At 42.1% G+C, this 13,150-nt stretch overlaps 1 protein-coding gene across 2 annotated transcripts in view; it reads right to left on the bottom strand.

The window, feature by feature from the left end:
• Positions 1–13,150, bottom strand: part of ITGBL1 (integrin subunit beta like 1) — a 319,100-nt gene that overhangs the window by 115,065 nt on the left and 190,885 nt on the right. For both annotated transcript variants that reach the window (XM_074983153.1, XM_074983152.1), the window contains exon 7: positions 7,071–7,217. In XM_074983153.1, coding sequence (XP_074839254.1) covers positions 7,071–7,217 — 147 coding nt within the window. The remainder of the gene's footprint in view (positions 1–7,070; positions 7,218–13,150) is intronic.

Genomic DNA, 13,150 nt, shown 5'->3' with positions numbered 1-13,150 from the left:
GCATAGAGAGTGGATTTTCCAAGGACACATATTGAGTGGGACTGAAGCAAAAAGCAGCTGCATCTCCTGATTCCCAGTCCTCTCTTCTAACCTTGAGATAAAGTGTCTTACTAAGCAAAATTTCCACTAAATAATGATATGATATGCATAATTTCCTACATACAGCAGTGCACATTTACTTTTATTATCCTTGTATCCTATCTTAAAAAAAATTACAAGGAAGTGATGAAAATAGTAATGTATGGACACGAAGTATAAAGATTTTAAAGGTGCCTAGGGGATTTAGCTGCTAGTGTCCCAATGAAAATCCCAGTCAATAGATCTATGACATCAGAAACAGGAGGAAAGATCCATTCTGAAAAGGGACAGGCTGAAAGTGCAACAAAAAAAATAAAACAGAATACTCTTGAAACTCACCCCAATCTCAAACATAATTTCCTCACAGAACTAAATGGCTATGTCTACACAAGATGCTTTTCCCAACAAAACTAGGCTTTTGTCAGGAAAAACCACACAGCATCTACACACAAAATGCGCTTTGTTGACAGTTTGTCAAAAACCCAGCACATCTGCTGACAGTGTTATACCTCTCCCCATTCAGGTGTAATGCCTCTCTCGACAGTGTTCTGTTGACAAAATAGTCATGCAGATGGTCTGGAGCCTTTTGGTCGACAGACAGGGCTTCTGGTTCACCAGGAAGCCCTGTTTGAAGAGCTTCTGTTCAGCTGTTTTGTCAAGAGAGGGCTGGGCAGTCTGGCAGCTCTCTGTTGACAGATTGGATTGCTCTTTTGATCTGCTTTTACATATAGATGCAATCTGTTGACAGAAGTTTTGCTGGGTAATCCCTTCTGACAGTGTCTTCTGTCAACAGTAACATAGAGAAAGCCATGCTAGTCTATATACTATCAAACCAAAAAAGCAGTCGAGTAGCACTTTAAAGTCTAACAAAATAATTTATTAGGTGAGCTTTTGTGGGACAGACCCACTTCTTCAGACCATAGCCATACCAGAACAGACTCAATATTTAAGGCACAGAGAACCAAAAGCAGTAATCAACCAAAAAAAATCAGAAAAAAAATTATCAAGGTAGTCAGAGCAAATCACAGAGTAGAGGAGCAGAAAGTGGGAGGGGAGCCAAGAATTAGATTAAGCCAAGCATGCAAACGAGCCCCTATAGTGACCCAGAAAATTCCAGTCTTGGGTCAAACCATGTGTTAATGTGTCGAATTTGAATATAAAAGGCACTTCAGCAGCCTCTCTTGGAATAGTGTTGTGAAAATTCCTCTTCAGTAACACACGGACTCTAAAGTCATTAACAGAATGGCCCACTCCATTAAAATGTCGGCTAACAGGTTTGTGGATCAGGAGTGTTTTTATGTCTGTTTTGTGCCCATTAACTCTTTATCTAAGAGAGTTTGAAGTCTGTTCAATATACAAAGCGTCTGGGCATTGTTGGCACATGGGCTGTGTCTACACGGGCACAAATCTTTGAAATAGCCATATTTCAAAGATTACTAATGAGGTCCTGAACTGAATATTGAGCACCTCATTAGCATTAGGACACTTCCGGCTGCAGTGCTTTGAAAGCGCCGCTTTCGAAAGCGCGCGGCTTGGCACAGCCACTCGGGGGTCCTTTTTGAAAGGACCCTGCACCTTTCGAAATCCCCTTATTCTGATCAGTGAGCAGGATAAGGGGATTTCGAAAGGTGCGGGGTCCTTTCGAAAAGGACACCCGTGTAGCCATGCTGAGCCGCACGCTTTTGAAGCACTGCGGCCAGAAGCGTCCTTATGCTGATGAGGCACTGAATATTCAATTCAGCACCTCATTAGTAATCTTCAAAATGGCAATTAGCATGGCTATTTCAAAGATATGGGCCTGTGTAGACACACCCATGATATACGATGTTAGTTGAAGAACACGAGAATGTGCCCATGTTTCTGTGAATAGCCTGGTTAGGTCTGGTGACGGTATCTCCAGAAAAAAATATGTGGACAAAGTTGGCAGCAGGCTTTGTTGCAAGGAAAAGTCCCAGGACTGGTGTTCCTGTAGTATGGGCTGTGGCTGTTGGTGAGAATGCTCCTAAAGTTGGGAGGTTGTCTGTAGGAGAGAACAGGTCTGTCACCTAGGGACTTCTGGAGTGTGGCATGCTGATTAAGGATAGGTTGTAGGTCTTTAATAATTCGTTGCAGCGGTTTGAGTTGGGGGCTGTTGGTGATGACCAGTGGTGTTCCGTTCTTGGCTTTTTTGGGCCTATCTTGGAGTAGCTAGTCTCTGGGTATTCATCTGGCCCTGTCGATTTGTTTTTTATTTATCCTGGTGGGTAATTCAGGTTTATGAATATTTGGTAAAGATCTTGTAGCTTTTGGTCTCTGTCAGTAGGATCAGAGCAAATGCAATTGTACGTAAGGATTTGACTGTAAACACTGGATCTAGTTATGCGTGCAGCATGGAAGCTAGAAGGGTGTAGGTAAGTATAGCGATCAGTGGGTTTCCGGTACAGTGTGATACCTATCAGGCCATTCTTGATTTGTACTGTAGTGTCCAGGAAATGTATCTCTCGCATGGAGTAATCGAGGCATAAGTTGATGGAGGGGTGCAGATTGTTAAAGTCTCTGTGGAATTCTTTTAGAGTCTGTATACCATGGGTCCAAATCGTAAATCTGTTATCAATGTATCTGAAGTAGAGGGGGGATAAAAGAGGACGAGAGCTGAGGAATCATTGTTCCAGGTCAGCCATAAATATATTAGCATATTGTGGGGCCATGCGGGTGCCCATAGCAGTTCCACTAATCTGGAGGTATAAATTGTCCCCAAATCAGAAATAATTGTGGGTGAGAACAGAGGTCAGACAGCAGACCGGATGTGGCAACATCAGGGATGGTATCCTGATTGCTTGTAATCCGTATTTATGCTGGAATATTATTGTACAGAGCCTCTACATCCATTGTGGCAAGGATGGCGTTGGCAGGAACTTTTCTGATGTTTTGTAATTTCCTCAGGAAGTCAGTGGTATCTCTGAGATAGCTGGGAGTGTTGGTGGCATAGGGTTTGAGAAGGGAGTCCATGTAACTGGATAGTCCGGTGGTAAGAGTGCCAATACCTGAAATGATAGTGTATCTGGGGTTTCCAGGTTTGTGGATTTTGGGAAGTAAATAGAAAATCCAGGATGGGGCTCAGATGGTGTGTCTGAGTGAATGAGGTCCTGAGTAGCAGCAGGGAGTTCCTTAAGTAGTTGTTGTAATTTCCTTTGGAATTCCAAAGTGGGATCAGCGGAGAGAGGTCTGTAAAATGTGGTGTTGGAGAGCTGTCTGGCTGCCTCCTGTTCATAGTCTGACTTATTCACGATGACAACAGCACCTCCTTTGTCAGTTGGTTTGATTATAACGCCTGGGTTGTTTTTGCGACTCTGGACAGCATAGCATTCAGCATAGTTGAGATTGTGTATCATTTGGTATTGTTTGCAACTAATGTCAGTCTGAGCACAGTTGTGGAAGCATTGTATGTAGAAATTTCACTACAACCATCATGGGGAGTCCACACTGAGTTCTTCTTCTTTTGTTGTTGGTAGAGGGGGTCAAGAGAGTCAGACTGTTGTTCATAGGTGTGCTGGAATAATTCTTTTAGACGGAGGCGGTGAAAGAAGTCTTCAAGGTCACCACAGAATTGTATTTAAGTTTGTGGAGAAAGTAAGGCAGAAGGAAAGACTCTGGGATAAGAGAGAGACTTCTGCTGGGCTGTTGGTAGCTGCTAAGGTTAACAATATTGTTAGTTGAGCTGTTGTTATTGTAGTTGAAGTATCCTGAGGTATGAAGTAATGTAGAAAATTTATTCTCTTTTCTTTTTTGAAGGAAGTGGAAGTGTGTTTTATAAACTTCTTGTTTAGCATAGGTGAAGTCTCGTTCTGTTGGGTCTTGCATGGATGCCTGATTGTTGATGATAATTTCAAGTTCAGAGAGTACACTTTTAATCATCTTTTGTTTATTGTACAGGATTTTGATCAAGTGGTTCCTCAGTTTCTTAGAGAGCATGTTGCATAGATGCTCGCTGTAGTTGGTGTAGTACGTTGATTGTAATGGGTTTTTCACTGTCAGTCCCTTGGGTACAATGTCCATTTTCTTGCATTTGGAAAGAAAGATGATGTCTGTCTGGATCTGGGTGCATTTTCTCATGTAGTTGATGGATCTCCATTCCAAATGGCTAAATGTAGTGCCTTACATGTTGAACAGTAACAGAGAGAAAGCCATGCTAGTCTATATACTAATCAAAACAAAAAAGCAGTCAAACAGAACTTTAAAGACTAACAAAATAATTTATTAGGTGAGCTTTCTTGGGACAGACCCACTTCTTCAGACCATAGCCATAGCAGAACAGACTCTACATTTAAGGCACAGAGAACCACGGCTCTCCGAAATTGCCACTTTTTGTTCCTGCGCGGCTCATCCAGATGGGGGTCCTTTTTGAAAGAACGCCCCCAACTTTGAAATCAGCAGATAGGAATAAGGCCCCAAAAGGCCCCCCATCTGGATGAGCCACACAGGAGTGAAAAGCAGCAATTCAAAGAGCCGTGGCCGGCTGCATGCTAATGAGGTGCTGAATACACATTTCAGTGCCTCATTAGTAATCTCTGAAATGGCCATTTGCATGGCTATTTTGAAGTTTTACACCAGTGCAGACATGGCCCATGGGGTTAGTTCCAAACCTACATTCATAAAAACTACTTAACAGGCTGCACATTCCTTTGCACCTTCTAATATCTAGTTCTTTCTTGCTGTTCTATGCTACCTATATGTCCCTCTTCACCATGTTACCAGAGCTTCTCACTGTAAGCATTTAAGAACTCACTGCTGCACCCCCTCCTGCTGGTCACACCAGGACTTTGCTCTGACCCTCCACAGAGTGTCTTCTTTGGGCCAGTGTCTCACTCGCTGTTGCACTCTGATGTCTGTACTTTCTGGCTTGGGACCCATGTCACACCCTGGTATCCACTGCAGGACCTCTTACCACTGTCTCTTGTTACCCCTGGAAGGTAACAACACAACAGTCCTCAGTCTCACACCTGCCACCAAGGTCCACAGCCATCAGGTCTAACCCCTCACCTCAAGAGGCAATCTTCAGTCTATAAAGGCCATGTTCCACATGGTCCCTCCTCTAGGGAAAGAGTCTTATGCTCTCCCAGGTCAGTGCAGTGCAAGGAGGAAGAAGGGAACCCAGGCTCACCTACTACTCTGGGTTCTGGCCCAGGGATCCTCTGGAGACAGCCTTGACCTGCTCTTCTTCCCCTCCCTCTCCCACCTCTAGTACCCTCGGTCATTTCCCCATGACCCCTTGCATCTTCTTGGCCCTTGTATCAAGACCAGAGCCTGGGAGGTAACAGGCTGAAGCCAGCCCAGCACTGGTCTGTTCAAGGTGCCTCCTCTAGGGAAACAAACAAACAAACAAACAATCTTGTGCCCTCATTGGTTAGGACCCAAATGCCCACTGTTTTGCTGAACAGCTCCTTATAACCAGGGCTTCCCCAGCAAATCACTCTCCAATTGGCTCTCTACAAGCCTTTTCCTGATTGGCCAGGACCTTCTGCAGGCTGCCTCCAGACTCCTTTAACCGCTTCTGTTAGACTGGGGCAACCATCCAGCCAACCCACTACATTAACAATCAATCGTTTATGGATTTTTATGCTAACAGCATCCCTGTGAGGTAGGCAAGTATTACTATCCCCAGTTTACATACTGGAAACCGGGGTAATGATAGGGCTGAGCTCTGGGATCTTCCCCATCACATAGATGCAACCTGACCCCAAATCTCTACCCAACAATGGAACACCCTCTTAGCCCAAGCCCTGTGACCTAAAAATCAGCTAGCGCAGGCCAACCACGGGATTTTAATTCCAGTGTAGACATTCTTTCTGTTAACTGACTGGACATGTGTAATGTATTAGTAATATTAAAACTGCCTAACCTAGCCAAATCAAAATATGTTTTTTCCAGCACACCCAAAGACACTTCCTCTTGTGACAGCTATTTCTCCACTAAAAGGTCAACATTCTGTCTTCAGAGCCTGATGAAAAGCAGATGATATTTCCTAGGTCTTGTAGAAGATAACTAGTTCTGCACAAGAACTGTTATTAACAGCTATACATTTGTGAGAGAAAACCATAGGCAAATGTCAATGTGGCACAGCTAACGGGTGATTAGCTCATGACCTTTGTTTGACGTCTGGTTATTGCAGACAGTATTAGTGAAAGAAGCAATCACAAATTAAATGACATTTAAGGTTTGATGCAATCATTCAAAAGCCGCTTCAGTCCTTCTCCAGCAAATGCTATAGTAGACAGACTTCATAACAACTTCAATTACCAATTCTAAAGAAAGCCTACCTCATATTTACCTTTCTAGTCTCTTGAGAGCAGAATGATGTTTCATATGCTGGTAATTCAAAATGAACGGAATTCATTCTCTTTTAGATGATGTTTTTCCTTCTTGCATTTTATTTGCGTTTATATTGTCCCAACTGCACATCCAAAACTGCATACTTAATATTATGAGTCTGTTTATAAATAATTGTTTTAATCAAAGCTTTTGAAAAAGCACCTGAAAAGTGAGCAGGCAATTAGAAAACTGCTATCACGAGCAACTGTTGTACAGGGCTCCATCTGGCAGTCCATGGGCCAAATCATCTATCGGTGCATATCTGTGTTGGTCTATCAAAGTCAACAGAGGTATATCACTTTACACAAGCTGGAGATAGGACTCTTTCAATTCAGTGGGAGTTTTGTCCAAGCTGAGGGTACAAGAATAGGCTCCTGCTCTAGGTATATAAGAGCAGAGATCTTCCACTCTCTTCAAAAAAACAAAACAAAACTGAATACACCAAAGTAAGTGAAATATAGTTTAGTACAGCTGATACCAGGAAAAAAAAAAACAAGTAATCTTTCTCCTATTCTCCCTTCTCCATACCATGCAAATCTGCAGATGTGACTCATGCACAAAAAGGAAAGCTGAAGCTCTTTGCGTGTAGATAAACAGAAGTAGATTAGGAAGGCATGACAAAGATCTTAAAGAACTTCACCTACCTCTTCCAGAGCAAGGTAAATTAGAGCTTCCTTGGCATTTTTTAGAGCTCTCTTCAGCTGACAATGGACAAGAACGTGGATGTTCACACTTCTTTCCAGTCCATCCTTCTTTACAATCGCATCTTCCACAATTACACTGTCCATGACCTTTACAATGAACAGAATTAGTCTTCTAAGTCAGTCACAATATGGGCAATAGATACATTAAAATATCATGATAATAAGCAGGGCCTCTATTGTCTAAAGCTCCATTTTTATTAAAGAATTACTATGGGAAGAAGTTAAATTTAATCAATCCATTACACCTAAACGCAACATTTTTTGTATGATAATAATAGCAGATGTCATCCTCTTTGTGTTATCAAATGGTTTATAGACTATTAATTTTTTTTCTTTTCTTAGAAAATAATGTAGCATCTGATAAATAGTATAAGTTTTCATACACAAGATTATTAACCAAAGAAATAAAGACACCCAAATGTATTTGCTCATAACAATGCAAATCCTAAACAGCATGGCAATCATAAGACAACTTTCACAGTCAACACAATGCCACTGTCCATACTTTACCTCACTACCCTGACAATATTCATTCTCATTAGCACACAAAATCGTTTCTGCTCTGCACTCTCAGTTCAATATTACTATGACCCACAATCCACATACAAATGTACGATACATCGCTCTGCAGTGCAAGACTCATACTCTGAATTTCCAGGGCTACATCATGTACTAACCATTGCCATATTAAATATCATACTACATAGAAAAAGAATATGAACGTTATGGCACACTCAACATATCATCCCTTATCAAAATATATATTTTTTATTTTTATATATTTTTACTATATATTTCAATAGCTGTTTTCAAAAATTAGATCTACTTCACGGTACTTTCTGCTTTAAATAACTGACATGCAAATTACGTGATGAACCCCATTTTCCCTGACCTATATTAACCCTTCATGTCTGACCAGCATCATGGGCTGTCTGAAGGACTGGAAAGAAGGGAGCAAGGCCTAGGAGGCAATCAAATCTCCTCTGCAGGTCCAGCAGATACATGTACTGATCTCTAGCATCCATCAATCTCTTAAAGGGGCAGGAGAAAACCTGAGCATCAGTGTGACAGGATTCATGAACCCCACACTGGTCATACGGGGAGGCAACCGATCACTTTTGGCAGAAGAGACCACACACGCTGGCCCCAGCTGCACATGCTCCCAGTAAAGGGAACAGGTAAAAGATAAGTGGTTAGCTCAAGTTCAGGCTGGATGGTTACAGCCAGCTCCTGCGGAAGAACTGTCAACTCCCACACAGCAGATGACGGTATCCCTGACTACTCTACAGGGGGCACTCCCATTCCCAGCTGCCCTGGAAGACAAGCCTGCAGTGATCTGGGGAACATGCTGGGAGCTGACACTGGAATCCTTAACAAGATCACTGGCTTCATAGGGTGATGGGTCAGAACCCAGAGGAGTAGGGTAAATCTAGGTTCCCAATCCCCACCTTGCACTTGCCACTAGTGTTACTGCTGGGGATCATATCTACAGACTGTTGGTTTGCTCTGCCCCACCCCACAGGCCAGAGCCCCAGACTGTTACAGTCAGCCCCAGCCAGGAAGCTAGGGGCTCCAGACTGTTTGTTCTGTCACCCAGCAGAGCTGGAGCCACAAGTAGTACTGCCCTGTGGGCAAGGACAGTACAGAGGATTTTTTGCTCACTGGGCCACGTCTGATACAACCCTCAATTACACACAGCACCACTGTGACAATCAGCAAAACCTTTCTTTTGCAGCACAGTAAAGTTTGACACAGGGTCATAAATGTTTGTTTCATGAGCACCTCCCTGGCCAGCCTGACTCCCTAAAACCTCAGTCAGGCACCAAACACTGGTATAAGTCCAACCTACTCTTTTGTCCATTGACCTATCCGGTTTTCTTGCAACCTATAAGCACTCTGATTGTGCAGATCTAGTTTCGTGGTTCTCTAACTTTTGCACTGGTGTCCCATTTCACACAGCAAGCTAGTGAGTGTGTCCCACCGCATCAATTAAAATGCTTTTTATACGTAACACTATTATAAATGTTGGTGGTGAAGCAAGTTTTGGGATGGAGGATGACAGGACGCAATCTTCCATGCAGTAACCTTGTGACCCCCCCCACCAAAGTCTGACAACTCCTGATCTAGTCCGACTACTTTGAACTCTTTATACTTGCAAATACTATATGTCTACAATTTACTACAAGATGAACCTTGCATGTCCAGACCCTCAGGACCCGACAAGTGATGGACAAGAGAATTTGCCGGATGCTGGAAAGTCAATATTTTCTAGCACATTACCAACACATGCATTCCTTACTGGGCTCTTAGAAGACATTTAGGGATAAAATACAGCTAAAGAACAGCACACAAAACTGAGAGCCAGGACTGGCAGCTGTAAACAAAGTTTATGGGACTAGGGGAAACTTGGCCACACCCATGATAAGTGATCAGCCAATTAATTGATATCATGCCAGATTACAGAATTTTCCAGATGACTGAGATTCAGCCTGTAGATTATAAGCAGAAAATTGGAGGAGGCAGTTGGTCAGGAGTTCCTAGTCCTACAGGAAGACCACAAGACCAGCTGCCATCCTGCAGGTGCCCGAGAGGTGATTTTTGTTTATGTTTATTAATTTTTTTTGCTTAAAAATGCTAAAGGCTGCTCTTCTGACCCTGTTGTTTTTATGTACCTGCTAGCAGACTAAATATTGGCCATGTTCCCCAGTGACCTACATGTGCATCTCTGAGAGGCCAATTCACTTTATTGACTCTCTTCTGCTAAAGTAAAAGTGTATGCACTAACAAGACAGAAGCACATAGTCTGTATGTGAATGTGGGTGTTTTCATACGGGAAGCCTGGTATTGTTGTTTTCTGCTTTCTATATTAAAATGCTAACATGATTATTTTTTAGGAAGGATAGTCCCTCAACAATTTAGACACTTCTAAGAGCTACATACCAAACAAAATTAAACTCTTCACAAAAGAATAATAGTTAGCAACATGAAGTACTGTGAATTGCCAATCACTCCCACGCAATGTGCAGTCTCTGAAGGGGTCTGCCCCTCTGTGATATTGAGTCTTAGCAGCAGGGTTCTCAATTCCCATTGTATGAAGTCTTCAGAATGACTATTGGCATTTCATTCAGTCACAAGTAAAATTCTTAGCTGCAACAGAGTTCGTGTGATTTTAATCCACGAACCCAGACAGAAAAGGTTTCCTGCCTCTATCAATAAGGCAGCCAGAAAAGCTTTTCAACCAGCTTGACTCCTATTATTGTCTAACATGTTTACCACTTTGCCTGAATTTGCCCCAGTCTAAGTGAACTTCAGTGGATTTTGTACTAAAACTCAAAAAAAACCCTTGTTAAATCCTAAAATAGTAACAGTTTTAGGAAATGAAACATATCACATATGCTTTGTGATTCACTTGGTAAGCATTGTTTTTCTGCAGACATAAAACAGTAAATATATTGCGCATAATTAACAGCTTGAATTTTATAAGTGCTTTTCCACATTATGGGTTTTGGCAATGATTCACACAGATGCAAAGTCTCCGAGTTCCAACGGGGGTAAGTCACACTACTGAAAGTCAGTTTACATGAGTGCACTGTGTCTAAGCTATGGGCTTGAATAGTTTACATAAACTCCCTAAATATAAGAACACAAATGCCAAACCCATAGTCTAGTTAGAAATAGCCCTCTTTTGTATTTACTCTTAAATATGGACACTCTTTTACCAAATGATTTACTTTTTCAACAACTGGAATATGACAAAGTTTCAATCAAATCAATCCCAACATGCTAAATTTCAGTTGATGCTAAGCTCAATTGATGCCAATAGTGGTAGGTCTGGAAAATGGAGAATATGCTGAATTCAATTATTCTGTTTTATGTGATTTTTTTCCATAGCTGTCCATCACTTTTATGTAATGAAGTGTGAAACACTTAGATGCAGCTAAAATTTCAACCAAAAACATGCAAAAACTTCATGAAACTTTTTCACAAATACTGTTCCTTTTTCTCTTTTCCTGACCAGTTCTAGTCTCCACATTATTTTTTAAACATAGCTGTGTTTAAGAATTCTGGATCTTCATATTTGTCATTAGTAGAGAAGAAAGGAACTGAGAGTTACATTTCACCAACTCAGTTTCAGCCTCCTCTTCCCATTCTAGGCTCCTCCTGTGATATTTTGATTGGGAACAGTCATAATAAGGGGTGGCACAATAACTTTTCTGCAGCTCTTTTTAAAAACTATTTTGTTCTTCTGTGGTTCCTTTTCTTTTTTTTTGGGTTAATGAGGTCAAGTCAAATTTTCACAGAACTCTGGAATGTCAGACTGTAATCTGTCAAGTCTCTTTGAAGCTGCCTTCAGTTGCTTTTGCAAGGTGTGTGCTTCTTTAGATTCCATTGGTACACAAAATGTATGCAGTGTTTTAGTCAAAGTTCTCCTCATGAATAGCGTTAATTTCAGCATACCTATTATGGTTGGACAAAAATGCAGCAGTACCATCTTCCCCAGATTTCCATCCAGTGTCATTAGAAATCTTGGACATCAGTTGTTTTTCAGTCAACAAACCGTGAGGATATTGGTAATTGAGAAAAAAATTGTGAAACTCCAAAAGTGGGCTAGGACTTTTTGTTAGGTGTTATTCTTTTTCAACAAGGATTAAAATAGTGTGCTGAGTGCACACACACAGCTGAACTTCTAGAGGACCGGTCCTGAGAAATGCTCTGCTATTTTCACGTTTTCTTCTCTTATCTTCTTCTTGTCTTGGACTGAGCTGTCAATCGACAGATCTCATCTTCTATGACACTATTGGAGAGTGCCTAAACCAATCCTTGATCAGCAGAACTGCTTACAGGTGTCACATAAAAATCCGCCAACTGCATGTGTTGTATGTTCTTTTCGAACCCTACACTTTTCTTGTAGTGCCTGGATATGCTGACTTTCAAAGCAATTAAAAAGAGCCTTTACAGTGGTTTGCCACCAGGACAATCTGTCCTGAACTAGAGTTCCCAGATCATTTGGAGATATGCCACATGTTGGCCTTTAAGGTGTCTTTATAGCATTTATACTGACCACCAATAGAGCACTTTCCATGAGCAATCTGGCCATAGAAAATGATCATTGGCATCCATATATCATCCATCCTCATAACATGACCTATCCAGCGAAACTATCTGTTCATAAGAATTGCTTCCATGCTCAAGACACCACACAGCTTAAGAACCTCCATGTTAGGAACTTTGTCCCACAAATTCACATGGGTGATCTTCCTCAGACAGCACATATGGAACTGATTGGGTTTCAAAATATGGCGGCAATATATTGTCCATGACTCCAAGGCTATGTCTACACGTGCCCCAAACTTCAAAATGGCCACGCAAATGGCCATTTCGAAGTTTACTAATGAAGCACTGAAATGCATATTCAGCGCTTCATTAGCATGCGAGTGGCCGCGGCACTTTGAAATTGATGCGCCTTGCCGCCGCGCGGCTCGTCCAGACGGGGCTCCTTTTTGAAAGGACGCCACCTACTTCGAAGTCCCCTTATTCCCATGAGCTGATGGGAATAAGGGGACTTCGAAGTAGGCAGGGTCCTTTCAAAAAGGAGCCCCATCTGGACAAGACGCGCGGCGGCAAGGCGCGTCAATTTCGAAGTGCCGCGGCCACCCGCATGCTAATGAAGCACTGAATATGCATTTCAGTGCTTCATTAGTAAACTTCGAAATGGCCATTTGCATGGCCATTTCGAAGTTTGGGGCTTGTGTAGACACGGCCCAAGCCATACAGCAGGAAGCAATTCAGGAAAACAGCCTGATAAATTGCTACTTTGGTATGGAGTTTAATACCATGGTCATTCCAGAGTCATTGGGTCAATTTTCCAAAGTCAGTGCTGGCTTTGGCAAGTTGAGCAGATAAGTCATGATCCACGTTTATACTAGAGGACAGTACACATCTGAGGTAGAAGAGCTTGTCAACAGCCTTAAGGACTCTACCAGCAGCAGGGACCACTGGAGTGTTGGGCTCTTTCCAAA

This window comes from Carettochelys insculpta, chromosome 1 (assembly GCF_033958435.1).
Source record: "Carettochelys insculpta isolate YL-2023 chromosome 1, ASM3395843v1, whole genome shotgun sequence".
NCBI classification, from domain to species: Eukaryota; Metazoa; Chordata; order Testudines; family Carettochelyidae; genus Carettochelys; species Carettochelys insculpta.
This window is presented reverse-complemented; position numbering and strand designations above follow the sequence as displayed.